The sequence below is a fragment of the Maylandia zebra genome, linkage group LG14 (genome assembly GCF_041146795.1).
Source record: "Maylandia zebra isolate NMK-2024a linkage group LG14, Mzebra_GT3a, whole genome shotgun sequence".
Lineage (NCBI taxonomy): Eukaryota > Metazoa > Chordata > Actinopteri > Cichliformes > Cichlidae > Maylandia > Maylandia zebra.
This window is the reverse complement of record NC_135180.1, coordinates 35,576,386-35,592,973: the sequence shown is the minus strand read 5'-3', so window position 1 is coordinate 35,592,973 and position 16,588 is coordinate 35,576,386. Positions and strand designations below refer to the sequence as shown.

Genomic DNA, 16,588 nt, shown 5'->3' with positions numbered 1-16,588 from the left:
AGTAAACCAATCGACTCATAACTGTAGATTGAAAGCGATTAAATATTAAATAGTTTTTCCTCCATCAGCATTGAATGAACACAGCAGAAACACTTTGAGAGAACATTTGGTTTCCAAGCACTTTGCTGTACATGAAATTAACATTTTATTTAAAAAAAACAAAATCACCATCCACGACCCGAGTGTGTGTGCTTTTAAATCAGCAGCCCGTGCGCCTCGGCCCGTTTGGACTTTAATAGAAACACTGTGCAAAAGTCTCAGACACAAATGCAGAAGTGAAAAGAAACAACACGCCACTGACTTCACAAACGAAGCCTTAATGAGCCCCGTCACTGAGGGGAAAAGGTAGACGACGTCTCCAGAAACACACTGAAAACACACACACACACACACACACACACACACACACACACACACACACACACACACACACACACACACACACACACACACACACACACGTCACCGCTGTCTGGTAAAAGCCTTCCTGTTTTCACACTCTCAGGATTTCACAAGACAGCGATGATACCGCACAACACACCCCCTCCCTGTGTCACATACATTTGCTATACAATCAACGTTTATACAAACACACTATACAATCAACGTTTCAGCTATAAATGCACTTCAGTCCTCTTCATTCGGGTCTTTTTTGACCCAACAACTGGCCAATCAGAGCTTATCGTCTAAAATACCATGTGATAGGTCCTGATGCTGGTGAGCCAACCAGGAAAAGTGCGGGCAGTACAGGAGTCTGCCGTGAGCCCCTGTTTTTATGTTTTTTGAGCAGTTATCTGCAGAGTGAACACTGCACCTGTCAAAATCATAAACTACTTCTGAGTCTCTCCGTCCGTCATCATGTGTCCTTATCGTCTGAAAGTGCAACGCGGAGCTGCAGGACGTCCCCGTCATTCATCCTGTCTCTGGCATGTGGCGACTGGACCTCTTCGTAAGGCGGTGGAGGGTTGTCAGGGCTTTGGCCCGATAGGAGCGGGCAGTGGCTGCCGTCTGACTGGCTGCTCGGGGAAGACTGCTGACAGCCCGGGGCCTCCTGAGCCAGGAGGAGCTGCGTGGGCCCGGGAGCTGAGCAGGCAGGGATGCGCTGCCCCCAGCTGCCGTACACCGCCTCCTCATAGGAGGGAAGGGAAACTGGAAGCCCGTCCACCATCAGGTCCAGCTGGTCTGAGGAGCGACGGCTGCAGGGAGGAAGGAAAAGTAAGAGGTTAATGCTCAGATGACAAATGAAGTGCTCCTGACCTCTGACCTGAAACTACAGCACTGAATATAAAGTAACTAAAGTTCAGCCTGTGTTTCCAGCTCCCCACACTCAGACAAGGCAGCACGTGATGCTAACACACATTTCAGTATCAGTATTTATCAGTAACCAGAATGGATACTACTAACCCTCTTGCCTTACTACAAGGTGGAGTTGACCTAATTAAGAAGTTATTTATTATAATAATAAGAACATGTGGCAACAGCTTTGATAGGCTGATAACACTCAGAGTGTTTGAAGTGGTGTCTGTCCTGTACAGCTATTAGTTTATTTATATCATGTGCATATAAATACACATAAGATGTCACACCTGTAAAAATAGGTGCTCAGAAACAAATACATGGATAAAAAGTCAATAGACGTTTCTTCTTACCTTTGTGATTGACAGGGGTAGAGCCGGGACTTGAGGACCAGGCAGGCGGTGGTGGTGAGCAGGAAGATGGACACACCCACTGCAGTCGTGGCCATGCTGGGCATTGAGTCGTCGGGTTTTGGGATAGGATTGCCTGAGGAAGAAAAAGACAGACATTACAGATGCTGAAAATACCAAAACCTTCACATTTTGTTGCCTTTTCCTGACTTTGTGTGTGTGCACACTGAACATCTTGGGCCATTTTGGGTGTGGTCGCATTTATGCATGAGACCATGCATATGCAGCAGAGCCACCAGAACATTCTGCAGCAGGTTTGAACTTAACAGGATTGTTTTCAGCAGAACAGGCTTCCAAAACTAAAATCCAGGTTCTTTGAGGAGATCTGATTATTTCCAAAATTGTGCCTGAATGCCAGATGTGCATTTGGTGTTTTTGTCACCACAATAAGACAGGTAAACTGAACCTAAATGCATAACCCTGGGAAAGGTTGTGTGTTCTGAGTAGAAGCTCTGAGCAGAAATTAATTATCTATCTCAAGATCTTTGCGAGAGGAGAGATTTTCAAGCTGTGTGGTTTGTTTGTGCCCGTGACAACACGGCAGCAGCTTTCCATGAGACTGACAGCATCAGAGAGGAAATGTTTAATGGTTATTATGGTGGCTTTGCCCGCTTCCTCTTTCTGCACTTTGACTTCCTGTTGCAGCACATTCGACTGAATGGCGACAGAGGAAGTTGGAACTGGTCTGAGGAAAGTAAAGCTGCTACTTCCTCTGTAGAGTGTGTCTGTGTTCACCTCTTAAGTAGGTCATAAGATAAAGACGATAAAGCTGCTGCGTCTGCTGTTTCTGCATAATTGATGCATTTAACTTACATCGGTACTGAATTATCTACATTTTGTGTCAGTGTAGAAAACATTGGGGATGATTTTCAGGTTCATGCGCAGCCCTGTGCACAAAAACAAAACTAAAAGTCCTTTTGTTTTGCATAGTTATTCAGCAAAGCAGTGAAATGTGTATTCAGACTCTTTACTGCGGTAAAGTTAAGATTCTGAGCATCAAAATATAGTTAAAAAGTACTTAAAATAAAAGTCATTGTGCAGAATCACACATCATTGAAATGTGAAATAATATAAATTTAAAAAAAAGGAAAAGGAAGTAGAGATTTGAAGTTTCAATACAAGCCCAATAAAAGTGTACTTCAGCAGAATCTAAGAGTAAATATATCGGGTCACACTGCAGCACTGGCGGCATTGTGAGACTAAGAGTACAACAGTTCAGTGGCATTGCTGGTGGGTGTTGATTCTTGTGAATGAATAATGTGGTTTCCAGCAATAATGTAGCCACAAACATGAAAGTTTACACATTAACAGAAAACTACGACAGAGACTCGTTTCCCCCCCCCCCCTTGTTGTTGTTTCAGAAGTTAATGAAATGGGTGTTTTGGTAAGTGTGTGGTGTATGGGGCACCAACATGTGGCCAAAACTAAGATGTCTCTTAACACATAATGTAAATACTGTACATTTTCTAAAAGAAATCTATGCTCGTTGGTTCCATTTTATGAGCTTTCCATTATAATATTATCTTTAAAAAGATGTTGAATTTAATACATTTATATTAGTCTAGTTATAACTACCTATTCGTGAATATTGAGAAGCACAGTCATCCACAAGTGTGTTATTTAATTATTTTTAAGGGATACATCTGCAGTGGCACATGCACAGTCTCACTAGATTGTTAATGCTTAACTTAGTGTGTTATGATCATAGTTTTCTTTTATTCTGCTGAGACTTTGAGTCTTGCGGCCGTGTGATGCTGCTGTCAGTGTTTCATTGACCAAGAGCGCTGGTTTAGCTTTAACTCCTGGAGTGGTTACTGAGTCCTAGTCCGTGCTTGTGTCCAGGGTTGTTATCAGGCTGTCATCCAGTTCCTCATGAAACCAGTGTTTCTGAAACTGTGCGGTGTATGGGGCACGTGATCTCGGCTATCTGTTTTAAATATTGTAAAATCTGGGAAATTTGAGTTCATAATTTGCTGAACGCGTGGTATGCTGTATTGATTTCATGTGACTCAAGCTCTTTGAGTACTGCACACTTTAAAAAGCCACGCAAGTACAATTTGTTTCCTTAATCATTTTCAATAGTGCCATAAAGTCAGCGGCTGTAAATTAAAAGAAAAAATGTAACAGTGGCTGATACTCATTGGTATTAATGATGAGATGGAAATTAGATGAAGATGATGAGATGAAGCTTCATATTACTTTCTTCATATCGGAAATTAGCATTAACACATATTTGTATGCTGTCGACAAGTACTTGGTACACACGCCATCTACTTCCTGAATGCTTAAAACAAGAAATGAGCGGTGACTAAAATGACTAACCAGCCTTTAGACTGGCTGGGCTGACGGGGAGATGAGTCACAGGTAGATTATAAACTTAAGTAATAATCTCTAAGCAACGCTGTGATGCTCGCTACTGCTGGGAAATGTTAAGAGTTGTCTAAGAAAATCTTATTATTAAAGAAGGAAAGTTTCATATCATACGACTTCTAAACGGAGTAACTCCAGAAGCCTCAGAGGCGACTGGATGGCTCGAATCGAAACTAACAACCTGCTGACAATATGCATGAGCAAAACTCGTAAGCATGGAAACTCAAACTGGCTTATCAGCTCCATTAAACACATCTAAGAGTGTGAGTTTAATGTACCACTGCTCTTTGCACTTAACAAAACACACAAACATCAACACCACGCCCTGATCACTTTGCTGGAGCGCAAACAAAAACACAACACGCTATAACTCTGACTGGAGGCCGTCAAACTCTCACCTTTCATGGGGATGCAGGCAGATATGGGAGGACCCCACTTCCCGTTGCGGCACCTGGACAGTGGGGTCCTCATCTGGTATCCTGATTCACAGAAGAGGCGGATGGTGGTCTTGTGAGGGAAGCCTTGGCACGGGGAGGGATCGCAGCGAAAACCTCCATATTCTGGCACCAGAGGGTGAGTGCAGTTCATTTTGCCTGCAGAAAAACAAAACAGTGATGAGAAGGGGCCATGTTTCTCCAAGCACCAGACCTCCTCGACACCTCCTAAGTTAGACATTCGGCCATATCCAGCTGAGAGTAGATGGCCACTTGGGAGCATCTCAGTGCAGCTCCAGAAGAGCTGAAGGAGGTGGGTCCTGAGAGGAAGCTCTGGACATCCATTGTTAGACTACGGTCCTGTGGCCCTAGACCTGGACATTTGTTCAGGATCCATCACTGTTGCTGGATATTGTTTATGTTCTCCCTCGGCCCTCCTCCATTTTTGCAGCACTCCTCCATGTGCGTTTGTTTGCTTTTGGCTTTAAAGAACAGGATAAACATTGTGGAGGTGTTTTTCTCACTCCTTCCTTCCACCAGCTGCCATCAGCTGAAACTAAGAGAGATTTAGCTCTGTTTGGATTGAGGAGGGTTTTTTTTTCCCCCCATTACATAAATATTCGGGGGGGGGGTTTATATCTCCTGTAGGCTTGCATTGCTTTAGAGTTATTTCCACAGTGTCCTTTGGTTTCACAGTGCTAGCCAATGATTTTGCAGCTTTCTGCCCCCTTTGTATTTGCACTGTTCTTAAATGTGTCATTGTGCAAACACTTGTGTGGTTCACTGAATTTATGGATAATGAAAGAGGACCTGCATGCATCCTTTGTCTGGATTTTAAATAACTAAACAAAAAAAGAAACCAAAGGGCAATAAGTCGGCCTGGAGTGCAAGTTGCTATTCCAACACACTCGAAGAAGATAAGCATGCAGGCGAGGTTTCATGGTGAGGGGTGATGGATGAAGAGTGCAACACAAGCTGTGTCCACATGAAAGCACAGCGAGGGGATATTATTACAGCAAACAAGAGCTGATATGTGGCTAAAAGGCTCCACAGAGATGTGGTTCCGTTTTTTTTTAATGATCTTTATTTACTCGCCCACAGCAGGCAGCTTTACCAGAAACCCAGCTGTGTTCCCAACTTCCTCTATTTCTTCATCTTTCACCTTAAAAACGTATGTCTGCAGAATTATGGTTTCCTCCACCTCTTCAGCGTTAACGTGCTGAGAGTAGGGCAAGTGTGAAGCTGAGAGCGCAAAATGACACCTGAATGAATAAAGTAAGACACTTTCAAGGGATTTCACTCGCCTTCTAAAATCAAAGAAACAGATATTTAGACGCATCTGAGCCACAAAGTTGCACTGCAGCGTTACGAAACGCAGCTGGTTCCTATACGAGCTAAAGAGCGTGACAAGACGGTTCTTATTAGGACAGGAGGAGCCAGACAGCTAGTTTCAAACCTCCAAAACAGACTGAACACAGTGACCTGAAGAGAAACTGCAGACATCCTGCCTAAAGTTCATGTAGTGTTTCAAAATCAGTCATGGTAAAGGTGTCATATAAGTGTGTTTCAGTCCAAACTGCTGCAGAGGCTTTATGTGGCCTTTTCAGTGAATTAAAAAAAAATAAAAAATAAGGGTGACTTTTTGATCTTTTAGTGTTTGTGTGGCTTTAATAAATATCATGTTAAATTTCTCTTCAGGTAAGATCAGGTGGAAATCTGAATTTCCAAATAAAGTTATCTTTTAAAAACTTTCACTAAAAAGTGGTTTCCAGTTTCACTCCTGCTGGTACACATAAGGTGAGCTGAATAAAATAGGATTATATCAGTTTATTTAACCGCTTATGCAACTCAAGCCGGGGTCGCCATGCGTCTGTGTTTGGAGCTCTTTGGTTGCAGAAGGATTGTGGGAATTGAAGCAATACAAAGACACAGGGTTTTACGACATTCGTGAGAATAATCGGCAACTCCCAACTCGTCATTTCTCAAATACCAGGGTTCCTGTTGTGAAGAGACAAGCTTTAAACCAAGCCCAGTCTTTGGGCAAAACAAAAAAAGTCCTGCAAAAACAGGACTGTGACCTGTCAGGTACCGATAGAGCTGCGGCTGGAACAACTGACGCTCAATGATGCCTTTTGCATGAAGGGGAAACACAGGAGGCGCCTGACAAAGCTGCATTATGATGTGTCAGGCTGAGGGCTCCCTGGTTCATAGAGCGCTTTGAAACAGTCCAGAATAAATGGGGCTCGGTGGAGCTCTGGCCCATCTTCTTCCATATTTTTAATCAAATTTATTGAGGCAACAGATTTACATGTCTGTGAATTTCAGGGACATCACAGCACCGTCATCAAACTGACCAATCAGCACGCTTTAGATCAAGGATGTCAAACTCACTTTACATCAAAGGCCACACACACATACCCACTTTGATCTTAAGTGGGCAGTAAAAATTCCCTTTCGGTCACGGTAAAGTGGTTTAACTGCACATTTATCTCAGCATAAGAAATGTGCAAAAGTTCTGGTTTCTCATTGCTTTTAATTATAAAGTTGAAAGTTTTGTTAATTCAAATAAAAATAATGGGAATTAGTTGTTTTTTGCTTTTGTTTGTTTTTTCTGTTTTTTTGTTTGTTTTTTGTTTAGTTGGGCAGCAGGCTGCCAATTATTTGTTGTTTTAAGGGTTGGGGTGGGAACAAGATTGAAATTTTGGAATATTCTGAAGCATTTTGTGTTATTGTATACATTGTATTGGAACCTTTGTCTAATAAAAAGACTTTTGAAAGAAAAATAATGGGAATTTTCTGTCATTTAAATGTTGATCCATCACTTCATTACTTTGGTGTAGTATGAATGTTGGGGGGGAGGTGTTTATCAGTAGGACAAGCCAAAAAAAAAAAAAAAAAAAAAAAAATCTGAAAAAAAGTTAAGTCATTACGTGTTTCAATGTCCAATTCTGGTCCCTGGGCCTTATGTTTGACACCACTGCTTTAGATGAACATTTATGTGCAAAGTGAACTGGCCTGCATGCACACTACTCATAACAGTTGTGAAAACTAAACTCTGATGTGTGAAGCAGGCAGAAATAATCACTTTCTGTTTAGGTTCTTCACCCCTCGTATCTTTTGGATCATCTGAGAGCAATTTCTGTCATAAAGGGGTTAAGAGGAAGTGGCAGAGCTGACACTGGCAATCTTTTTCCCTACTTCTTCTTTCAGTCCAAAATGTAAAACCACCACGATGAGATGAATGAGCACTTTGTTAGTTCTCTAATATTCAAACACTGAATCAAAGTGTGCGTCATTTCTCTGCCATCAGCTCAGAGTTTTTGCTTGAGTTCTTTCAAAAAGGTTGAGTGGAGATTGCTGTGTGTTTTAAAAGCGACCCTGTTGGGGTCAGAGGTCGTACCTGCAATGAGGAGTGGTGAGGAGGCCAGCAGGAAGAGTCCACAGACCAGACTGACGGGTCCACACGGCCATGGAGAGAGGACTGAGGCCGACATCAAACCGGACTTCCTGGTGACACAACAGAGAGTCAGAGGAGGAGAAAGCACACACAAACATGCCAGCGGCCATCTTCACACTCTCACTCACACACACACACACACACACACACACACACACACACACGGGGGTAACGGACGGTCACCAGGAAGAAGTCCCCCCACCTGCCAAAACCTTTCTGATTAAAACGACACCCCAGCTGTGAACGCAAACACCTTCACCCTGCTTTTGTCAGCTGTGAACCAGCCTGTCCGCCTTATTTTTCAGAGAACACCTACAGAGCGAGCCAGCTGTTGTCTTCATCCACACCTGTCAGCTGCTGATCACCACCACACCCTCTGCTCACCAAGTAGCTGCAGCTGCAGCGACAAAGAACCTCGCTCTGATTTTTAAGCACAAAACATAAGATTTAAAGCCCCACGTCCTCCCCTCTGTCTGCAGCATAAAACCTGCCATTTTCAGCCACATTTAACTCAGAAAGCTGCTTTTAAAATGCAGAGAAGCAACAATGATGAAGATGTTTAAGATTATAACCCACCAGGATCTTTGTCTAATGTTTGGAAGTACTGGGGAGTTTCTCCAGCCTCTGAAGGAGGTTTGAGAGCCAACGGAGTAACTGAATAATCGTGTAGCATCTGTTTGTCACTTTGTCACAAAGCAGCGTCAGCCACACGTTATATCACAGCTCTGTGTTAAAATGCCAAACAGTCACACACTTTTATTTGCTTCTACTGGAAATGCAGCAAAGTAACAGTAAAACGTGGATTTTGCTGATGATGGCTGAGCAGAAGTTTTCTGCAAAAATAATCAGATAAAAATTCGCCCACCAGCTTTTCAGACCTTCTGTTTGTGAGGTACAGCCAATCAGAAGAAAGTTTGACTGCTTGTTTCAGTCAGAGGAGGAACTGAGGATCTGCACTGATGCTCAGTACAGTTCAAATAAAGATTATTTTGGACTCAGAATCATGCAGAGCTACTCTAAAAGAGACACACACCCTACTTTATTTCACCATCTTCCCATCAAACCTTTAACCAAGACAGCACGGCCTGACTTCAACCTTTCAGGTGATCCATTCTGAAACTACCACCTCCCACTGTTTACGGTTTCAACAGTGGCCATATCGACCACCGCCGCCGTCTGACGGCGCCGATACAAAACTTTCTTCACGCCGAAACCGAAAGCAATCGCCACAGCAACCAAACCTTTATCTCCAAATCACTAACATTGCACGCACACACTTCCTGAGATAAACTGGTTCCAGACCTCTGCCGGAGCCGGAGCCCAAATGCCAGCATGTGTGAAAAGGTGCGTGTAGGTGTACTTTGCCCTCTTTCATTTGTGTTCGGTGCTTTCATGTCGACAGAGATGCCAGTCATCTCTGGAGCAGCCGGGGGAGGACCCACTGCCTCAGCGAGCCAGCCAGGCTTAGATGCGCACACACACACTACAGATTAACACACTGAAACACACACACACACACACACACATTCACACCATCTCCATCTTCTGTGACCACAACCTGTGTGGGAGGTCTGCATCTTAGTCATCATGGATCTGTGTGATATTAGAACTTGTGCTGTAATGTTTGTGAAGTTAGAAAAAGCCTGGAGGCAACAAGGCTGCCGTGACAACAGAGTGATAAAATAAAACCAGCCTCATCAGGCCTTCCTGTCTCGCTACAAAGCCCTGAAACGACAGCCAGGCTTCGCTCGGTTTGGCAAACTTTGCGTTTGAAGATGTGAAGCATCAACGCAGACTCGATCAGAATCGTTCTGGAGAGGCTTAAATGTCAGATTTCCTGCCGACTTCAGACTGCGCCGGTGCAGTCTGGGTGCTGAGGACTGGTGATATGACTGGCAGATGCTACAGGTGACTCCACACTGCAGGTGCAACAAAAATGCAGCTGCACAGTGAGAATAAGACAAAAGCAGAATAATTTCACAGAGAAAATAGTTCCTGGAGCTGGACTGTCCTCCCCCGTCACCTACACCTCCCCTTCATGACTGAGGTGAAATGATTTCACCGTAACTCAGGGTGGCCACGCCTGTGTGTACACATTTCACCTTCTTTATCTCATATTAGAGTAGCATTTGCTCTTGTTTAGCTCGCTCTTTCTTGGAAATATTTTCTGGCGCACAGGACCTGATGTTTTTTCCCCCCATGTTTGCAGCCACAACATCGAGCTGTTTGGCACAAAGAGGAAGCAGCTGGCGTGAGCACAGGTGAGAAGGGGACTGCAACCTTGAGGGAGCCTCGCGGTCTCGTACAACATGACGCAGACAGTAAAGATAAGGGGGAAAACAAAAGCGTGAGTTATGGAAGTTATCAACAGTAGTTTGTAGAAGGTGGTGCTAAGCCACATCTGAGAGCCTGGTGGATGAGTAGCCGTGAAGAAGAGTCCTCCTGTGAAAGCCTGAACTTTGCTCTTTTTGCTCCAGTGTGAACGTGAGAAACGAGCAGGCAGATGGAGGATATAACACTTAATGTCAGGGTATGATTATTACCGCTTTTAATTAAGAACTGACTCCAGTTTTTAACCACAAGTTAGAGTCAACATGTGAGCTCCATCTCAGATATCATAAGATAGCATGTGATTAAACCTGTGTTTGGGGTCAGGCTCCAAAATCCGTCTTTTCAGCTGACCATGCGGTAGGAAATTATTCCTCACTTATGTTTTGAGACAACAACAAAAAAAAAAGAAAGAAAAAAAACCCATCAGTGATGAAACAACAAACAAAGAAACAGAAACCTGGCCTCTGTGTACACAATGCACAGCAGCACTCTGTGGAAGTGCTGATGCTGCATTACTGAGCCGATGGCAGGGATGCAGCAAGCATGCCACCCTGCAGCTGCTGCTCCCGTGTGCACCAATATTTATTTGAGACACACGAACGCATCTCAGTGCAGGAGGGAAACAGGAATATCATGTGTGCTTCACTTAACTGAGACATAAATTAATAGAGAAAAACATGGAAAGCAGGATCATTTCGCGCTTAAACGCACCGTCAGAATTGCTGCCTGGTTTCTATATTATGTTTATAAATAGATGTATACATATGCAGGTTTTACAGTGTGTCGTGTTTTGCATGTATGTTGTATCGCTCTATATTTTTTACTGGTCTAATCGTGTGTGCCGCGGCTAAGGGAGCTGCAGATCGAGACTGAAATGTGGTGAAAGTTCAAAGCTAAATTAGCACTGGAGATCCTTCCTGATGATCTCAGATCTCTTTGTGGAAATGATTTTATCCATAAAGTGTTTCCTGTTCAGTGAGTCAGATGTAAGATACTAAAGGTCATAAAATCTGCCAGAAATTAGCCACGCACTAATATTATGGCAGTAAAACCGCTTTGGTCTGATATTACAGGTTCATTTAACCGCTCAATCAGCCAGATCTGACAGGAACTTTCATATTAGCTCATCCACCACAGTCCAGATCCTTCCTTCAGGTTTTTACAATTAACATGTTTTGACTCATACTTTCTCTCATTTTGCTATGATTTTTAGTTGATTAATGTTGAATAATGTGGAAATCGGCCCAGCTACGCCTTCAGATTGCTTCTTTTATCATTCAACAAGCAGCATAAAAACAAAGGAAAGCAGAAAATAACTCAGAACAACTCATACACTGGTTTTCCTTCATCCTGCCTCCTCAGTCCCTCAAGAGTCAAGACTCCTCGTTCACGCAAGCATAAAGAAATTAACGCATTACTGCCGGACTGCAAAAAACCTTAGCATAAATACTCTCACATAAAAATAAATATGAATGCAATATATAAATAAAACTGACTGAAAAGTACGTCCCCCATCACAAGTCCACATCTGACGGTCTTGGTGTTAATGAACGTGACTCAAAGAGCACTTTCCTCACCTCACAACCAAACAATACATCGGTAACATCACAAGTGCGCTTGAGGGTGATAACCTCATTACTCAAAGGCGTTTTTTGCTACATCTGAAGCTCGCATCATTTCCAATGTTCACGAAATGTGGCAGAGAAAAGCAGGAAAGTGCTTAAAGTCATATTTCATCTGTAGACCTACACTCTTACAGTGCAGAGCCCTGACAGCTTAAACCCATTCAAATTAACCCTTGAAGAGGCTTCAAGGACTCCTGGAAAGCCTTGAAACTAAAAGCCTGTCCTTAAAAGCTGCACAGCTCCTGTCGGATTACAGATTTCTGCGCACAAACACTGTTTGTTATGTAAAAATCTCCCCCGTTCCACCGCATCATCATCAGCATGACGGACCTGTTATTTTTAGGCCCTTCGGTCGTTTGTGAAGGAGCCGCTCTTCTGTCACCGCAACAATAATTCAATTACAGAAACCGAGCGCCCCTGCGCGATCTGCTGTGACCGCCGATGTTTGCTGTGTGTGGATCCAGCGACATCAGAAAAACACCCACACACCAGATCACAGTGGGAAGTCCTCGCTGTTCGTCTTTACACCTGCGTTATCCCGCCGTCACCGGGCAGGTAAGCGCAAAGCCCGACACCTCCTCGGTGTGAATGGAGCAATGGAAGGGAGTGAAAATGTCAAAAATAATATGAAAAAAGCTCACCTGAGGGCTGAGAGCGAGGCACGGCGGGGTGATCGTGCACCGGAGCGGCTGCAGGGCTGTCGAGGACTCCTGGTGTGCTTCCTCACCGGTTTCAGGGCGCGAACCGAGGGTCGATCAGACCTCCGCGACCAGCTGACGATCGCTGCTCCTGCACAGCAACAAGTGGGACCTTTTGGGCTGTTCTCCCCTCACTCATCGATCAGCTGTGTTTGACAGCGACACATAGGCCTCCCATTGGTTGCTGCTGCCTCCAAACACCGCCCACCTGCGCGCCTGCCGTCATATTCTGGAAACGCTCTCTTTAAGCCACAAACACACACACACACACACCCTTTAACGCTTTAGTTCCTCTTAGCACAATTAGGAAAAGGAAACTGTGGCCGGTTCCAAAATAAAAATAAACATATACAAAGAAACATTAAAATGAGCTGAAAAGCCGATGAAGTGACTTCCTGGAAGCACATTTAATTAAGCAGTGGGCTGAGCTGCTCGCAGTTATAATGAGCTGAGCCTGTTTAACATGTTTGTTAAACACAAAGCAGACTACAGCTCATAGTCAGGTAAGTCAAAAGCCGTGTTACTACACCCTGGGAATCATGTCAGTGATGGCAACAGATCATGGGTGTTATGGTAGTGATGTTACACAAGATACCCATGAATTTAGGCAAAAACTGTAAATCATGCTGTGTTTCACAAGAATTGAATAATCTACATGTAACAAGCAGGAAAATTCCCACTATTCTTCTATAGATGTGTTTTTTCTGTTAGCTACTAGAGGAGTCGCCCCCTGCTGGAGGCTAGACAGCTGCACGCACAGACTGTATTTAAAAGATGGACGTAGCATTCGGGTTTTGTAAGTAAAGACTTAAACCTTTTTTCTTTCAAATGTCCAGCAGAGGGCGACTTTTCTGGTTGAAAATTGACAACTCTACCTGTTCTTTGGTCTATGACTTTGGTGAGTACTTTCATGAATTTGGTGTCTCCTTCATTAGTTTCAGGTGTTATTTTATAAAACATGATATCCACATTTACAAATGTCCCTGTTTGCTTCAGCACGGAGGGATTCTTCAGGGCGGGTGATTCACGAGTGTCTGCCTCATGAACATGGGCCTAGGTGTCGCAGTTAGATCGACCTATTTCTAGTGTTTTAAAACATCAAGATGGAAACGATGACTTTCAAATTGAGTCTTTATGACGGAGCTTCACTAACCACTATGTGACATCAACACTCATACAGTCATCTATTAGTGAAACTGTGAGTAACATTAGTAAGACAAGGGCGCAGGGTCAAAACAAGCAAACCGCAGGTGAAGTGCTGGAACTTATTTGAAACCAGATGTTTTCATGATGATCAGAAACAGACAGTTTAGCCATGATTTCTCCTGCACGGGTAAAGCGGGGCTCTTTAATGACCAAATTAGACCACACTTTACAAATCCACCATCAGGTTGCTCTAAGGAGGGCTTCAAGCTAATGACTGAGGTTGTAAACCCACCAGGAAACTGTTTACTGGGGTCACAGATTACAAAAGCAGAAACTTGTCTCTAATCAGAGGAGTCGCCCCCTGCAGGTTAAAGTAACTTAATTTTTCAGGCCTCATTTTTTATAAAATGGACTTTCTTGCACACAAATGTGTGTGTGTGAACAACCACATTTCAACTGAAGAGAGGAGCAGAATGAATACAGGAAGAAAAACAAGTATAAAAAGTATCCAAATTCAGTTTTTCTTTTTACATATTTCAAAAACAACCTGGTTCCAAGTTTTAGGTAACCCATCCCAACAGGCACAGATGCACACTCATCTTGAATATAGCACAAGATCTAAACATACAAACAAGCAAACCCCTCACTTCTTCTTTCCCATCTGTCTGAGGTTCACACGCCCACAGGGACCACAAACACAGCTGTCATTGTTTGGAGGAACCCACCCTTCAGTCTCACTGTTGACAGTAAAAGCGACGAGCTGCAGCCTGCAGAACACGGTGCCGGCGGGGCGAGTTGACGGAAATACTAAAAATAAAACGGCACTGACTCCCTGCATGCTGCACAAGTGATTTTTTTATTTTATTTATCAAGGTTTCCTCTGGTGGCTGTATCAGCTCATCAGCAAACTCACAAGAAGTTTATCAGGTGTCAGATTTTGGCCTCACTGTGGCAACATCTCTGCACTAATTGCATATCATCCATGTACAACTTCCTGCTTATAAACCGATGACTGTGACTGTGGCACACTCAGCAGCTCTGAAGGCAGAAATCAGGAAAATAAAACTGCTTTTCAAATACTAGGAGAAAATCCCACACTTGACAGCAGGGAGGAAGAACTCCCTTTTCACAGGAAGTTGTTTGGATTGAAGTCTTAGTTGGACTGATTGTGAACCCTGCACCTTATGTTTGACACCACTGCTATGGACAGTGTTGGGGAGTAACGGAATACATGTACCGGTGTTACATATTTAAAATACAAAATATGAGTAACTGTATTCCGTTACAGTTACTGCTTAAATTGTGGGCGGAGCAGATGTGTTTGTATCTGAGCTGACCTGGTTTTTCTCGCTTCCTGCCTGATGGACTTCAGACTTTCTGCTCATATACGTCACCACTGATTCACTGATCCTTTCCACCGCGTGTCAATAAAACAGTTAATGCATATCTTCCTTGTGTGGACTTCCCCTTTAGTTGCAAGCTAAAGTCACTTGCAGGCACGTGCAGGGGGCTTTGGCACCAGCCCCTTTCCCTTTTTTACTTTGTTTTTTAAATTTGTGTGTGCATGTGGACTCCTGCCTGTGCCCTTCAACAATAACATTTAACTAGTAATCACATTTTTGCTAAATAAAAGGATCTGGCTTGCATCAGTCACATGATTACGATTAACCAATGCCCCAAATATCTCAAAATGCTGATTTTACAGCAGCAGAATTATTACATCTCTACAGTTTAAACATTTAATAAGCATTCTGCCTGCACAGAGTGGATAGTCAAACAAATCAACATCATAAATACATTATTTTGTCAATAAATACATTTTTATATTTATGATTTTATTTTATTTTTTAATTCTTATTACTTTATTATTATCGCACTATGAATAAATAATAAGGGAAGAATTCTGGATCACGGTTCCAAGCGCTGTCACCAATCTTTGCATTTCATTATTATCTCCTAACACCTGTTTAATCAGCTACCATCTCTCCTGTGGACTTTTTAATGTCTACATCATGTCTAGATCAACACAGGCCTGCCCTCCAGCACGATCAGCAGCAACATTGTACCCATCAGGTAAAACATAGGCTACGTTTGCTTTACATTGTCCCCCACCTGAAGACAGTGATGTAGTATGATGTGATTCTGGGTTGTTGTTCTTCAGCTTGGTTCTATGTGTCCCTGTAACTTCGAGCACCCGCCCCTTCAAACATCTCTGCACAGCCATGGCCACTTGTAACATATGTTTACAAACTATGAACCTATAATTAAGCCTGGAGTCTGAGAGTGAAGAGCTGCGTTAGGATAATGAGATCCTATCAGGCCTTTGAACTACTCCTCTTCGCATCTTAAACTCAAGTGGAGTGAAGGACGACTCAGGAACAGACGCGTACGTTTGTTATTGTTTAACTGCCACCACAGAGGTTAGGCACGAGAATGAGGAGCCAGCTTGACACACTAATTTAAATGTTTCAAATTCAGTTTTCAGGTAACATATGTTTAGAAATGAGAATGTAACAAAAACTTTTTTACTGTCATGTTTGCTTATTTAGGTCATCGAGACCTCAGACGTGGCCAGAAGAGCCGCAAGCTGCTGTCATAGAGGAAGGGTTAAGCTGCACTGAGCCACATACCAAAGCATGAAGACGCCATCTTTAAAATGAATTCTGGTCCGTGTCTCTGTAATAACCTCTGATCTGTAACTGGGCCAAGCTCTTTGAGTCGTGTTTGTTTTCCACCATGTAAACACATTTATGCACGACCAACATTTCAAACACACCAGGCACACGAAGAAAGGAAATAAGAAACACACAGACTCTGTGGA

The 16,588-nt window shown here is 43.3% G+C and overlaps 1 protein-coding gene across 1 annotated transcript; it reads right to left on the bottom strand.

The window, feature by feature from the left end:
* Positions 1-210: 210 nt before the first annotated feature.
* On the bottom strand, positions 211-12,804 carry zgc:152863 (sushi domain-containing protein 6). Its single transcript, XM_004569637.3, has 5 exons — positions 12,565-12,804; positions 7,911-8,017; positions 4,475-4,669; positions 1,650-1,782; positions 211-1,196 (listed from the first exon to the last, which is right to left on the bottom strand). The coding sequence occupies exons 2-5, from the start codon at positions 8,002-8,004 to the stop codon at positions 857-859; spliced, it is 762 nt and encodes a 253-aa protein (XP_004569694.2). The 5' UTR covers positions 8,005-8,017; positions 12,565-12,804; the 3' UTR covers positions 211-856.
* Positions 12,805-16,588: the final 3,784 nt, after the last annotated feature.

What these genes read in the sequence shown, in the direction of transcription:
- zgc:152863 (XM_004569637.3), bottom strand. Translation starts at nt 8,004, where the DNA reads ATGTCGGCCTCAGTCCTCTCTCCATGGCCGTGTGGACCCGTCAGTCTG. An exon ending in CTCACCACTCCTCATTGCAG is followed by an intron (nt 4,670 to 7,910) that starts GTACGACCTCTG and finishes GTTTTTCTGCAG; the next exon opens with GCAAAATGAACTGCACTCAC. An exon ending in TGCCTGCATCCCCATGAAAG is followed by an intron (nt 1,783 to 4,474) that starts GTGAGAGTTTGA and finishes TTTCTTCCTCAG; the next exon opens with GCAATCCTATCCCAAAACCC.